General features: G+C 31.6%; 1 protein-coding gene across 1 annotated transcript in view; it reads right to left on the bottom strand.

Moving 5' to 3' along the window:
* LOC144851879 (uncharacterized) overlaps positions 1 to 16,983 on the bottom strand; it is a 29,350-nt gene that overhangs the window by 9,729 nt on the left and 2,638 nt on the right. Inside the window, exons 2-5 of the mRNA XM_078709530.1 lie at positions 13,239 to 13,353; positions 6,748 to 6,873; positions 4,568 to 4,632; positions 562 to 678 (exon numbers count right to left, since the gene is read on the bottom strand). Of these exons, the coding sequence (XP_078565656.1) occupies positions 562 to 678; positions 4,568 to 4,632; positions 6,748 to 6,873; positions 13,239 to 13,353 (423 nt within the window). The remainder of the gene's footprint in view (positions 1 to 561; positions 679 to 4,567; positions 4,633 to 6,747; positions 6,874 to 13,238; positions 13,354 to 16,983) is intronic.

Genomic DNA, 16,983 nt, shown 5'->3' with positions numbered 1-16,983 from the left:
ATATAGATATAAACCCTTAAATGCAATAAGGGTATATATTGTAGCCTAATACCCCTTTACACTACAAGGTAAAAAGTTGTATTCGGATTATTTTTGTTTTCATCCAATTCTGTAACCCAGGAATGACACTGGTTACCCAATACCTAGTAATGGCCTACGCATTATACCTACAAGATTTATTTTACATATATAGAAAAAAACAATATTTATTTTCTCTGAAATTAAAACACTAGCATGGATAACAACCAACTGGGAAAGTGCGACTGTTTATATTACGAACATGGGTATGTCCGGCTTAACTTGTCGTTGATGCAACCTGGGTAACTTTTACTCTATTTACACTAGTCTACAATTATGCATTTCAGCGACCCGGGTTATACTATTCCGTATCTCCACATTTTTTCTGGTATTGTAAAAGAGATACAAGATAGACAATTTTTAATAAAATTAATTTATCAATAATAACATAATATAAAAATCAATAATACTCAAAAGTCTTTAATTAGAAATAGTCTTGAATTAGTAATAAACTTGTAATGGTTTTTAGGATAAGCACCCTACCTGTGTACTAATAGCATCTGGTGGGATCATTGACTTGCCACTACTAGGTCTTGACAACTCTGATGCATGTTGACTATATGACTCAGTCGTATGAATGCTACCATTTGTTGCCGATTTCTGCAAACAAAACAGAATAAAAATTAATTGTAGTTGGACGGGGTTTGCAATGATACAAATACACTATAACCAATTCACTTTGCAACAGTACAAGATTAAATTCTATATAATTCCACTCTCTAAGAAAAATGAGAAGATTTTAGAAGTGACATGAATTGCTGAAGATTAACAAAGCAAAATATCAGAATCAAGTATTTTTCAATAGAGGGGGGGGGGGGGGGATTGATAACATATAATATAGTCTGTGAAAAATAGATATCAAAAAATAATTTATGATTTCATTTTAACTGTCAAAAGAGAAGAGTGCGTGCCCAAGTGCCCTGAATATAATTTATCAATCCTGCAATTGGAGAGTAGATTTTCTGCTAAGTAAACAATTAATATCAATTTGTTAATATCTCTTCAAACAAACACAGAAACAGATTACATTAAAAATAAAAACAAACCTTTCTGATATCTTCCTTTGCTAAAATAGTCATTGTTAGTAATGTCCAAGAGAACCTAGCACCTAGTGGTTCAGCATTTACACAAACACTTATATACATAGGATATTGATGTTAAGTCATCCTATTAAAACAATGTGTCGTCATCGAGAGAACACTTGCGAAAGGGATAACGCTAGTGTGATGCACTACTCATCAGGATGCGCGATGACAACCATGATTACACGCGTACCAACTATGCTAAACTTTCACACACCCTTCGTTATTATTCATACCCCCTCAAACAAAGGCATCAAGATCAAATACGAGAAATTAATTTAGCTCCAGGGCGATTCACAAAAGATCGTGAATCCCGCTTTCCTAATTCACTTAGTGCGTAATTAACTTTACAGGTCTTTACAGTGTTATGAACTTTGGTATGTTATTACTAACAGTAGTTGGCTTAATTCATTACAATTGTAGATCGCATAAAAAGGAAATGCGTAAATTAGAAGAATTACTACAAGTGGTTAAATGATTTAAATGTTTAGCTATCAGACAAATCTAATTTTTATTTCTTGATTCATCTATTTATCATTTAGACATGACCTACAATTATCATTGTCAATAATAATGTTGATTAATGATGTATAGTAAACATATATTAGGTATTGACTTCTCGGGCCCACGACTAATAAAAACTTGTAGCACATACTGTAGCGTAACAGCGTTAACGAATGGTAAGCAGATAATTGGTTGAAATTAACATTATCCAAGAAACTACTTAATAAATGGGCGGGGCTTACAAAATGCATGTCCAAATATGTATTAGAATAAAAATATTTATTCATGTTGTTGTTCCAACTTATTTTTATACTGTCCACACAGAAGTATAGGCATCAATGGATATAACGGAGGTCAGGTAATAGTTGGACATCTTCCACCTCTGCCTGTGGACCCTTGAATTATTGAAAAATTGAAAATAAACCAACATTCACATCCAGGGGTGATTAAAATATTTAATAATGTTTATGATTAAACTTTTCTTATTGCTATCTTATAATTAAGCAAATTAGGAATTACTTAATATTTTTCACTACAGGAAATATAAAACAACTATATTTAGTATTTTAGAGTTATTTATTTATCAATAACTTATTAATTATTATAAATATGAATCAATACTATTCTATGAGGTTAATTATTTACTGCCGCACGGTATATGGTATTTTATGCAATGTTATAAATATTATTAAACAATAAATTATTAATATAATACTTATTATTATTACGTATTTTAAACTTAATTATTTTCATGAAAGCATTATTGTCTGCATTGTACCTTCTCACAAAAGGAGCATTATAAACTTTATTGATCTCTAGAGGAAAGTGAATGTTGTGAAGTTATGTCTTAAGTTATCAACTTCACTTTCAGCTGTCAAATGTGAAATAATCATCCCCTAACTTCTTTTTATAAAGAAAAATGTGAATAGAATAGAAATGTATGATAGTTTATCCGGAAGGTCAAAAATTACAAATCATCATCACGATATTTAAAAAACAAAATCTAATCTAATTGGATTTTGCACGACATAAAGGGACCCAACTTTTCGAATACTGTACTTTTCCTAATAATAAAAAAGAAAGTTTTTTTTAAGCACAAGAAAGATGTTTGTTGGCATTCATTTTAATTTTTGAAGTAACATTGATTAAATCTATAAAGGACTTTACATTCTATATTCTAAAATATAAAGATAACTAATTTAAATTTCATTAATGTAATCTAGAAATTCAAATTAGGTAGGTCTACCGTATGATATTGATGTTGCTTTTGCTTATGATTTTTATGTTTATTTAGGGATCTTATGATATAAGTATTTTTACTTCTAATTTGATTGCTCAAAAAAGTAGTAGTATTAAGGGGACAAAATGTGTTAGGTACTGTAATAGGGACTACTGTATACTGTATCTTCATTGGGCAATTAGGGCCTATGTGATGAATAATTTGTATTCCTAAATACATTAAACAAACATTTAAAACAAGGATTATAAATTAAATCAACATCTCTTACTAGCCCCTCTTCCTCCTACCCTCAGATTCACCTTCTGTTAGTTACTCACTAGATATGAGTAACAAGTACAAATAAATTGCCTATTCAAATTGACAGATGTGATAGAAATGTCAGAACCAATCACTAGATCTTCAATGCCAGAAATTAGACAATAAACTTATAATCATCTTGAAAGAAATGGGACAAGGTTGCCATTGCTTGCTCATTTCCTTTATCATGGTTTGCTCATCTTTTAGAAAAATAAATAACATTTAAATTGCTTTTTAATCATCGATAACGAGAAGGGTGGAAAACAGAACAAACAAATATAGAAAACATCAAGTCTATTCACCTGTTATAGTAAAATCAAAAAGTAAAATTTCAATGCCAAAAATTATGATTACCGACCAATATCATATTTTGGATATTAATAACATGTAATTTAAAGTTTTCTATCAGCATGGTCAGCCATATATGGTCACTATTTGGTTCAGAGACTATCGGCACAGGTTGACATTATTGTTTCCTATCTGCATAGATAGTGGGCGTCCAATGCATTGGCAGGATCAAGTGTGTACATTTATTCTGTTTATTGCCAATGAAAACTAGGCATACTGTCGACTGCGCTTTTATAACTTAGATGCAGTCACCATTTAAAATATTAATTCACATTCATTTTTTTGACATTTAGATTATCTTTGCTTAAGAAATGTTCAAACCGATACATTTTTGGTTTATCAATATTTGTAATAAATTATATAATTAACAACCAATTTTATGTTTTATTATTATGAAAATTATTGTTTAACTTAAAATTATTAATAATTAATTCGCATATAGATTTCGATCAGAAGCTAACAGTTACCGCTTAATCTGAATTACAGTTCACTAGTGTGAATGAGGCCAAATGATGTTTTCCGAGTGTTTACTTGAGGGCTCTGTGACAGATACACCACACGAGTATGACAAAGACAAATCTTGTAAATCATATCCTCCCCTGGTTATTGTAACTAAATGTATGTCATATAGGTCTGCCTACTATCATAGTACAAAATGTAAAGTAGAGATAAGACATTCATTTTGCAAATTCATTAAAACTATGAAATCATAAAATTTAGATGCTTATTTTAGCATGCATTGTATTGTCTGTCTGTGAAAATATGCCGCGGTCAATAATATAAAGATGAATCATGAAGTTCACTGGAGTCCATCTTGAGCTATTATCTTTTCTTTATCATGTGAGAATTTGTCTACACTATCAAAATTTGAAAAAAAGAATATGCCCAAATATGGTAGTGGTATCCCCAAATATGTTAGTGATATGACATTATCATGTCCATGTATGGGCACACCACATTTTTTTGTCACATAAAGTTTGATAGCGTAGACAGAGCATAATATACGTTTATAACTTACATCAAATCGTTTCCTGATTTGTGAGACAAGATCAAGCACTGCATTTAGACTTCCATCAGCAATATCTAAAAATAAATAATCAAATCAATAAATTGTTGCTTTTATAACAGCAAAATTATTGAAATAAAGAAAAAAGGTGTTGTACTATAGCAATAAGGAAAATGTTACATGGAACATAAACAAAACATAGTTTACGGTACTTTTTTAAAGGTATTTACAGCTTTTTAGTAGTAATGGTGGAGGTCAGAATGTTAAGACTTTCAGTTTCATAAATAAGTAAAAGTTTATGGTTAGGTAGAGAGGGTTTGGGTTTATAAAAAGTACAGTAGAATACTGTATTTCAAAGTACTATACTTATTTTTGGAGTTTAGCCAAAAGAGGTGAAATGTATAAAAAGAAAGTCTCAGAAGGGTCGATCTTTAGAAGACCAAAATGTTTCTCTCTACTGGGGTTGTGGTGTTACAAAAAGGTGACTTCATTTTCATTAAGGTTCAGGTAATATTGAAAGTTTACACAATTCTGCTTATTTTTGTGTAGAGATAGGCAGAATAGCAATGAGTATAACCCAAATTCATAGGCACATTTCAATGGTTCTTTGTAAACAACCCCACAATACATCAGGAGGTTAGGTAGAAAAGAACTCTGTATCCTCAAATCCTCTCCCTACTTTATACAACAACCTTATTTCTTTAACTTTCTTGACAAAAGCTAACTTTACGGGTCACGATTTATGAGCACCATGAGAGCGGAGACAGGTGTTTACATTTTGTTACCATGGGAACATGGTAGCCACTCATCAATCAAGCATATTTTTACTGGCTCTAACATCCAATGGGATTTGAATTTTGGTGCCAGATTAATATCTACCTTCGTTATTATTGATTCATGTGACACTTAAATTTGTGATACATGATTTTGAACAGAACTGTGTCACATTAATTTCAATTTTTTTTAGTAAGTTTAGAATCTTGTTTCTTAGATTTTGTATGTTGTTTCAGTAACTCCTTGATAAATTGAAAGAATTATTTACAAATCATGCTTTCTATACTTTTTCTTTTCAATCAATCTTCTAATCATAAATATTACCCCTTTTTATGATTTTTAACTAAATTGATTAATTATTAACTAATTATACAGTATTTCAGCTGTGCTGAAACAACATGATATAGCATGGTTCTATACTATCTGTAGGCCTACATTAATTTATGATTTGATTTGATTTGAATTTATTTGGAAAATCATCATAAAAAAAACATACAAAGTGATAACACAAATTACGGACATTACAAATAATACATTTATAAGAGATTTTCCAGGATAGCCCAAAAAGCTTATCAGCTTATTTCCATTGGGATCCTTTATCATAGGGTCTGTTTCTATTGAAAAATAAAAAAAGAACGGTTTTTTGGAAACCGGTTTTGGCAGTTATTTATAAATAAAGATCGCGTTGCAGCTCAATTTTTACTCCAATAAAACCGGTTCCGTCCATGTGCGTTCATTATGAATGATGTCCTTATATACACCACAATGCAGTTCGTTAGGTGGAAGCGCGATTGGATCGAGGTCATGTTTACTTTTTTCGCATAGCGCGATCCCCAAGAATTGCATCCATTTCGTCATAGAAGGGGCAGGTAATCCTGTCATTATTACCTGAAACGTTATTGTGGTCCTTCGTTAAAGTATAGGTACGCTTTACAATATTCTTAAAAACATTCTTTCTTCCGACTCCCGACATCTTCTTCCCTTCACGTATTTATACGAACCTCGTAATGGCATCGGTCCACATTTTTTAGCTAAATAAAATACTCACTATCTAGAGAAATAAAAATTGACCGCAATCGTCCAAGTGCAGCAGAGTTCAGTTTTTGGGGTCAAATTGATACCGCGATTGTGTTGCAGTTAAAAATTGCTCCACGGAAACCGGTTTCAGAAAGGTTCTTTGCGATCGAGACCGCAATCAATTGGGGTTTTGAAACCGTTTTTAAGATCGGTTCTTTTTTGTGGGGACCCATTTCTGCTGGCAAGAAAAAACCATTTTTGAAAAGAACGGTATTCAAAACCGTATTTTCTGCTCAATAGAGTATTAGAGTATTTTAAATTACTGTATTTCCAGACGAGAAGCAGCTTGTTTTTATATTAGGTTTAGGCTTTCATAAATTCAGAGAAAAGTGTTTTCTTACCTTCAGCTTCTAGGCCTTCAAGGTCAGTTCGTTTCTTCCTCAATAAGTTAAGACACTGCCGTATATTCTCAGCTTTCTGTGCCCTAATAATAGGTTTTGTTTGTATACCAGGTAGTTTTTCATTTGCTGGAAAATAAAATGAAAATAAAGCATAGCATTTTTATTTATTTTTTTGGTACATTGCCATGTGTTCCATCAAGTATTGAAGAACATTACAGATTAGAAGTACACTTCAGATATATAATAGAATCCTCCTCTTTTCATCTCTATTCTATGGACTCCCGTGCACAATTTTCCAAGAAACAAACAAAATGAAATATACGTTTTAACATTGTTCTTTTTGTTATGTTGCTATTGTTGTTGGGTCCCTTGAATAGGGATTTTTCTCTAAACTGTAATAAAGAAAATTGAAAATAAAATAATTATTCAGTTAATAGGTGAAGTATGTAACTTTGTTGGACTACCTTTAAACATTTTTACAGGATAATACACTGGCAAAAATAGTTTGGAAATACTAAAACTTCTGTAATAATACATCAAAAAAAAAACTATTTCCAGATTTTACAAAAAGTAGGTACAGCTGACAGTGAACTTCTGAGATTAGTACAAAAAGAAAATCTTAGCAAGTCTATCTGTTAAAAACAACTGATTTCCAAAGTATGTTTTATAATGCTTCTGGAGTTCTCCCTTGGCTAAGAATTTCATTGCCAGTTAAGTTTTCTTCCTGCATGTATAGAATAAAAAGCAACAAAATGTATAAAAGATTCTATTGAAGGTTTCTTCCTGAACAAAAGCCGACAGACATTTGTGTGAAATAAAAACACTATAGCAGAAATACTTTTGCTCCAGGAGAAGATTTTCAAATCCAACTCTACTGTAGGCTAAAACTGTCAACGTTCCGTGGTATACTGTAGCCATTTCTAATGCTAGAAAAATACTTTTAATTGTTTCTCAGCAAAACAGAGAATTTCTAAAGCTTACACAATCTTTGATATGTTTTGCTCCAGGAAAATTTTCTTACAACTAAAAATACTTTTGTTCCTAATATTGATTAGAAATAAACCAACGCATCAAGTTTTAAAAATATCTTTCTTTCTACAAAGATCTTCTGAAGATATTGGAGATTTGAAAAAAATGTTCAAAGCACATACAATTTTCTTGAGAAATAGTCTGCTCTTCGTCAACATTTTTCATTGTGGAGTAATTCCTTTCCTTTTGCTTAATCCTCTATAATGATTTCCAATTCCGTAACAATTGTTGACAAAACTCTGCTCACAGCGAGGATTTCCAGCTCTAGAAAAATGGTTTTGTTCTATTTCTCCATGAACTTTGATTGCCAGCTCATCAATCAGATAACTCCATAATATTAAATCTTTACGGACAAGATAACACTAAATAATTGCTTCAAGAGAAATATATGTTTTATAACGGATATACAAAATATCTTCCTATCTTTCAGAGCATGAACATTTTACTGCTATAATCTCACCAAATGACCATGCTATTTCACAATTCCAATTGGCTGAAATATTACATTAGGTGTGAAATATATTTTTGTCTCACCTCTGACCTCATGGTGGGTCTTCCTAAAGAGTTGCACCAATGTATTCAATTAACAATATTCAACAGCAGGGGGAGTAATAATCTCCTTGTTTTGTTATCTATACAGTACTGTACCATCTTTAAATACAGTATAGAAAAGAAGCAAGGTGACCAAACGAAAAAACTAAACTTAAAATCCATGTACATACATGTATGTACAGTATTAAACATGTTCTCCAAAAGCATGTATGTTATTTATTTCCTAAAAGTTCCCAAGATATTGTTTAGCTAGGATCAAATTCTGAGTGAACTTTGCCACTGAGAGGGTGAGTAACCTTCTGAAAATTAACAATCAAATTAAAAATCAAATTTCTCATTGATCAAAATAGTTTTTTAAGCATTCGCAGGTGCTATGTATTGATTCACTAGAAAAATCCTATATTGAGAGAATAAAAAAAGGGGATAAAGAGGTTTACTGAAACTCATTAAATTTGTTATCATATATTGTATCTGTTCTAATTATTCTGATTTTAGATTTTATTGCATTTTAAAATTAATTACAGTATAATAAATCATAGTAGCATTAGAAGCCTTGTAAAAGTTTGGTAACATAAACAACCATCAGATAACAATGAAGAAGAACCTAAATAACAGAATTTTTTTTTAAAGAAAAAAAAGAACCTGATAGAGATATGGATCTAGACCAACAACAGTATATATGATACAATTTATATATTACAGCCACCTGCCTCAAGTTTAGACACAAATGCTGTACAAGCATACTAAATAACAACCTTCTGATGCACAAAAATGTGATGTGCTCAAATAAGGTAGTAATACGCCCAAAGTTTGATCCTGATCTTTTGCATTGTAGTGTAATTGACAAAATGTACGGCTTTTGAATTGTGTAGTATACTGTACCATACAAAGTACACCAATATACATACATAGTTCCTTATTCAGATTCAGTTAAATATTTAAATATAAATATTTAAAAAAATTTTAATACATAATAACTATCTACCAACATACAGCAGATTTTTAACAATTATGCCATCTTCTTTAATACCTTTCATTTTATCAATAACATTAAATATAATATTATTGATAAACTGCAGAGAATTGAATAGCAGACAAGGCTTTACAATATCCTATCATCATTTCTCATAACATTTATTTCCTTTTTAGCTTTAATTTGCAGTTTACTTAAGCTGTACTATCAACATCTTAATACCAAATCTATTCTAATCAATGCCAATCAAATTAATTCTTTGTTAAACATCTCACATCAATCTATCAATTGTAGAATTATATTTCATAGAATGTACATAAATATCTGTCATGTCAGTTGATATATAAACTTGTTTGATCCATAACACACTTGATAATCTATCATCCTATTTCTGTCATACCTCTTGCCAATTTATATACCAAAGGGAAAAACTACATTGCAAACATTCTTTTAACAAGCGTGTGTATTGAAAATAGGTAAAAAACACAGGAAAACAACTGACCAATCACAATACTCTGAAATACAACTTGTTGCTTTTCTAAAAGTTTGTTTGGTTGTTTTTTGTCCCTAATATATGTACAGTACCATACACAAATTGGACTACATTGGTATTATATGTAACAAAAACTATAGTCAAGCCAGACTAGAATATTAAACTCAGCATTTCAGCAATACAACTAAGAACTTTTTTATTCTTCAAACATTTTCCTATTACTTTCCAAACAATTACACATTGTTTAAACAACTCTGATCGAAGTGTTTAACTAAACCCTATAAATACAGTGACACATAGCTATTCATGATTCACTTCCAAGGTAAAATAATAGTAACAATATGAAAAAGAACCGTGACAGTCTAAAAACATACAGTAATTGCTTTAAATTATTCTGTATCCGGCACTCATTTGTAAACAATCAATGCACTACAAGGAATCTTTATCTCCCTTTATTCAAATACAACAATGCTACTAAAAAGACTAAATAATGAAACACAATTTGAAATTAATCAGTTCACATTTAATGCGCAGTCATGCACTACATAGATATTGAGACTACATACCATTAAAGAATATTAATTACCAGCTTAATTAAAGGGCACATTCAAGATGTTGTTTGCTTCATAACCAGACTAACACCATATTTCCAATCATTTGAAATCTGATGAAATGTGACCAACCGTTACAGTAGGCTTTACTCACAGTGTTTCGCTGTAGTACAGTATATGGCACCTGACAGAATATTGCAAAACAAAACATAGTCAGATCCGGGGTGTACAGTACACTCCCCAAATTTTTTACAGCGTAATGAAATTATTAAGTACTTCTTAATATATATTTGTGACAGACTGTTACTCCTGTTATTGCTGTATATGTGCTTGCCCATTTTCAAAATTAGGCATGGATTTAGGCAGGGCTGGGATAAACAGGCTTTAGCCCCCAAAGTAATGAGTACTATTTTTATTCTTCTGCAACCCGATCGTATTTTTTTTCATTTATGAAATATTTAGCCTCCCTTAATCTATAGTTCTGGATCCACCCCTGCCAATGGTGTCTCCTTAATAGGGACTCTACTGTATTTTCAAGTAAAATGGTTATTTTGACAATGTTATGTAGCAGAGACCCTATTAATCAAAATATACATGTACTTTGTAAAATTGTTGACATATTTTGATAAATAGGTACCCTGTCTGCTTTTAAATACCTCATCCATCATGCTAAAGTATTTAGTGTAATAATTTAAGGCAGGAAGGAAGGTGATAACATTTATTGAGCATGACCTTAAAATAAAACATTAACAATCTAATAATTTAGTTTTAAGAGACTTTAATGTTTTATTACTATGCTCAATATATTAATCGTTTTTATTATGTGATAGTTAATATTGAGACTTGTAAAGGTGCAATTAAAAACAAATTTAGGACCTACTTGCTTAATTAGAATAATATCAGTAGTCTACTGTTTATATCCAAAAGTGTTACATACTGTACATACTACATTAGTACTATAGTGTTGTATCTTTAATAGACTAATATAATAACATTCCATAACAATTAGTAAAATTTACACCTCACACAAGATATGTGTTTGATGAGGATAAAAAAAAATTAAGTTGTCTTCAACACGCTAACATATAAGATCACACTTCTCAAAGACCAAGAGCCCGTTCGGACGAAACAAATTTACACGTGTAATGGTAGCGTGTGGTGTAAATTTTGAGATAAACTTGCTGTTTCAAAAGATTTTTCAATTACACCTTAAACCGCAAGCTGATTAACCGCAAGATAAGGAGCAATTTGACCCTAATAGTGTAAAGAGATGCATGAAATATGACCTTTACACGTGTAAATTGTTCATCGTCCGAACGATCACTGATTACACATTTAAAGTTACACATGTAACTGATTTTACATCCGAACACAGCCTAAGACATATGTACGGTGAATACATGTATGCATTCACACACCAATAACATTAAATAAAGAACTTATTGAAAACATATTATACGTTTTCTGTTACATTTGTACTTTATAGTAAATTACACAACTTTATAGGAACTCTTTGTCTGTGTCCTTGAGTGCCCATTAATTTCCATTTAAATTCAATGTACTGTATATGATTACAACCTACAGGCTAAAATGTCAGACTGACTGAATGTATGCTTGATGTCCCCTCTGTTTTAGTTTCTCTGCAAGAAGACAGAGGAACTAATAAATAGGTTCGGTGGAAAATCCAAAACAATTTGAGAATGTTAATAATCCAGAGCAACATCCAAATAAAGGAGAAAAGTAGTACACAGAACTACAAGTAGAACCCATAAAGTGACAATGTTTATGGTCCAACAAAGTGTCCCCTTAATAGGGGTGTCCCCAGAAAAAGAGTTGGCCATAGTGTTAAAACATATTGCCCCTCGTTCTTAGTTCTACTAAACAAAACAAAATGTTGGGCATTAAATTAATGGGTTAAATAATATTTTGGATCTGATATGAGGTTATCGTCTGTCATGATGGGATTGGGCCATATATTATTTATATATAACAGGCTCTGCTTGAGCAGCTAGTACTATTAGTCCATTAGACTGGTGGTATTATGTAACACTTCACATACAGGTGTACTCTATACATACACATGACAACATTTCTACTACTACAGTACAGTATATCACTCAACATCTGATTTGTACACTAGTGTATCCATAAAGTACAGCACAGTGTGTATCCATATGTACTGGGATCATATCATTCATTTGATATCCACAGCTGTACTACAGTACTACATATCCTAGCTATACTTCACACAGCAGTGCATTGGGATTAGACCCAGGATCAAATTGGAATGTACCTGTGATCCATGATAGGGTACCTGTGATCCATAATAGGGTACCTGTGTACTGCAAATTTCCAGTTTTTCATTCTACACATTGTTTAGAGTAAGGCAATATACATGTAGTAGCATTCATTTCATCCCTAAGCTATCAAAACAAACTTTATTTACCTGAGAAAGCCATTTATCCCCCTCTGTTTTGTCTCACATGTGACCTCCATAATAGAGGTTAGTAATTTGAAACTGTTACCCTAAACTACAGGTAGCCATAGCAACAAGAAGCTTACTATGAAAAGGTGTTCAACAATAATATTTATAGTTTACTGTACTTTATTAACTTTTTAGAAACTAAATATCTTACAATTTTATTACTACATATTTTATGTGTGAACAGGGCACATACCCTGAAAATATGTATCGCAATACTGCTAATGGTTTGTTAATGGCCATGTGAATGTAACCTAGAAACACCAACCTGTGCTTAAGTGTACTGTATTTATTTTGTGATCTTACACATACAACGTCAAATTGCTCCTAACTCAAAATAAAAAAGTTTAAGTTAAATATTATTTATAATATAAAAAAATAAAAGTAAAAAACAAAATAAAATTTACTTACTTAATATTTCGACAAGACTAACAAGAGTTAGACTTTCAGATATAGCCTTCCTGAGGTCACTCACTGGCCGAAGTTTATGCCGTTTCAAAACCTTATTGATCCATGCCGTGTGTTCCTGCAAAAATGAAGAAAGAGCAAACGTGTTGTTCAAATTTGCTTCTTCATCAGCTAAACAATGACCCTCAAGTAACCAGAAATTAAACAACGAATACACTTATAAGATCACAAAGTAAACAAACATAGATTGTTGGTTGCGTGTTAAAGAGAATACCCACGAAAAGCAATTTATTTGTACGACATAATGAAATTCCTGTGTATACATACTGTAGCTTATCTAATATAATACCAACCGGAAAAAAAATACACAAAAGGTATGAAAAGAATTATTATTAGTTATGTACTGATGTAATGATGAGTAATTCTTATTTGATATGGAAGGTATACTAATCCACATTTTATCCACACAGCAGAAAAGAATTGGTCAAATTCGAAATGGACCACATCAGCCATAGACTGGACAACAGATGGATACCAATGAAAGGAAAAAGATAGGACTAATAACTGAATAATTGGGGATACAGTACGGTACGAGATATCATGACCTCTGACATGCTAATGCTTTCATCCAGCAATAGACAGGCAACATTGGCCGACTATGATGATGGTCACATACATTAGAGTCCCTCATTTGTGACATATTAAAGGGACACTTTAGAGGGTATGGAGCAACACCAAAACCATGGAGGTATCTAATTTTATATCCCCATGCACCAACCCCTATTCAAAGGACACCCTTATTAAGTGGACAATTTGTTGGGTCCCGAAGGTGTCCCCTTAATAGGGGTTCTACTGTAATCGTGGTATCAACAATCTGAATTTATTAAAACAAAAGAAGCCAGCATCTAATTTATTCAAAACTCACCTCTAAAAGTTCTTTATCAAGATAAACTAATTGTTTTTCTTTCCTGAGACGAGAAAACGTTCGGTTTAACTTATCCTGCATATTTCCAAATCATTAATAATTCCAAAAATGACGATCTCGACTCCAAAACTACTTTTAAAGTGTGCTATTGTGTAGCGTAATATTTTTTGGCATAAATCCAGTGTTTAGATGAAATCCCCATAAGCCATACAAGATAGTTTACAAGTGTGTGTGAACAGTTAATATAAATGATACCTAAATAGTGGTAAAGTATTACACCAAACACACAGCCACACTGATACAACGTTACGTTACTGTTATGCAGCTCAATGCTAGGTCAGTCACCTAGTGATTAATCTTTATTATAAATTTTCAGACCACTCATAGTTGACGAGTACTGCTATATGTCATGTATATTCTGAGAAAGTTTTAATAGATAAGGAATGGTAATTAGCAATACATGAATAAATAAAAGTTTGGATAATTATTACAATTAGTCATCCAAATACACCTGTTTGCTTTTTTTATGTACTATATATCTGGTAATCTCTATTACCCTTTTACAATTTGTCTTAATGTCAACTTTATCTTCTAATATGTAAAATGTTAATTAATTACCTATAATTCAATTAAAATTGATAGCAATGTATTAAAACTCTCACATTATTCAATTTTATTTCAAGTATATTTTAATTATAGATTAAAATTGTAAACTCATTGTATGATTTAATTAAATCTATTAAAAACCTTTCTCATTATTAAATTCTTTTAAGTGTTTGGAAAATTAAATTAGAAATAAACTAAAACACTATTTGTTTGGGTGGGGGAGGAGGTGGAGTGGTTGATGAATGGGAGGTGAAACAATAATGTTGTAAATGAGTATTTTACTGTACTGTATACAGTAGATCTCTCTTCAATTTAAAGACCCCTCCAATAAAAGACCTCCTCCAATCCTCCAATAAAGACTACTGTACTGCAGCCCCAGATTATTTCCTCTAATTAAAGACCAAAGACCACGGTTTGGGTAGTATAGATCCACCTGAACATTTTCCTTCAAATTGTCCCTCCAATTAAAGACCACTTTGAAATAAACGTTTAAAATTAAGGCATTTGCAATGAAAATTCTAAAAAAATCATCAAATACTGCAGTTTTTGAAATACACACAAATGGAAAGGATAGGAAATATAACCCGATACATTACCCTCATTTTTCATGTTCAGCAAAACAACCTGATTATGACACAAATTCCTTCTAAATTGGGTAATTGAAAGACCACTTCTAGTACCGTTCTTAAGTTGGAAGGATTCTGAGACGGAAGCTACTAAAGACCACTAAAACATGGGTTCCAAAAGCAGCCCTTAATTGGAGAGACATGTATGGTTTGGAACAGAATGTCGTGTTTGAACATATAAACACATTTTTAAACTTGAGTGGCCTCCCTAATCCAATAGGTCTGAAAGTTAACCAGTATCTAAATTTGATTTAAATGGGGTTAAAATCAGTTAGCTATTTAGCTTTTTTTTTTTTTATTTCAACAATATTTTATGAGGGTGGTCCATCCAGCATCAGCTGATCATTAGGGACCCTCAAACAAACAGTAAATACAAAATAAACTATAAAAACACAAAATTAACAAAGATATAAAAAATAAATATAAATATATATATAAAAAAATACAGTAAGCCCACAATGAAAGAAGGAAAAAAAGAAATAAAATCAGAGAGAGAGAAACAGGTGTTTTTTCAAAAGAGATTTAAAGGAGGAGAAATTGTAAGAATTACGAATGCTTAAAGGTAGAGAATTAAAGAAAGAAGGAGCATTGAAACTAAAAGAAAGTTTAAAGATTTCAAGGTAAGGACGAGGAATAAGAAGATCTCCTTTAGTAATTTGCCTAGTGTTCATACGGCCGTTGGAAGTTACTTTAGTTAAAAGCTGACAGATAGTAAGAGGAGCAGAGTGATGTAGAGCTTTGAAAGATAGACAAGCAAGCTGAAAGAGGTATCGTTCATGGAAGGGGAGAGTCTTAGCACAGGAAAAGTGATGAGGAGAGAGATGTGTAGTGGGTGATAGATCGAGTAGTAGACGGATAGCTTTATTCTGAATTTTTTGAAGTTTAGTGGTAGAAGAAGGTTTAGAACCCCAGACAGAGCAGCAGTAGTCAAGTCTAGAAAGGAAAAGTGAATTGTACAGAAGATGAAGAGAAGATTTGTTAGTAAATTTAGAGGTACGTTTGAGTAAGTAGATAATAGAATTGAGTTTTTTACAGAGGGAAGATATGTGAGATTTCCAGGTTAGAGTATTGTCAATTATGATTCCAAGGTGTTTATGAGAAGTAACAGATTGAATTGGAGAATCATTAAGAGTGAGGGAGATAGAGTTAGATTTAAGTTTTTGAGAAGAGCCAATGAGCATAGATTTAGTTTTTGAGATATTGAGAGTTAGTCTGTTAGATTTTAGCCAGGTAGAGAGATGAATTAGAGCATTAGCTGAAGATTTAATAAAGATATTTCTAGTAATGTTTCTTTTTACAGCGCATACATTTCTTATCTTAATTTAATCATTTGCTCAAATATTGACACACATTATTAATGTAGGCCTAAGTCATGGAGGATGGTGAATGAGGTTTCTATGAGATTATACATGAATGGGTCATTCTGTAATGTTCATTTAATTTCCATGAATCATAAGATATATCAAAAATTACACACAAAAAAATAGTTTTAAATATTTAAAATAAATTTCATTTCAGCTCTGTCAGCCTACTGTAAAATGTAGACTGATATTGTAGATTAGGATGATAAAGCACTAAGACTATACAAAAT

This window comes from Antedon bifida, chromosome 9 (assembly GCF_963402885.1).
Source record: "Antedon bifida chromosome 9, ecAntBifi1.1, whole genome shotgun sequence".
NCBI classification, from domain to species: Eukaryota; Metazoa; Echinodermata; class Crinoidea; order Comatulida; family Antedonidae; genus Antedon; species Antedon bifida.
The sequence above is the reverse complement of the archived record's forward strand: the minus strand, read 5'-3'. Positions and strand labels throughout refer to the sequence as shown.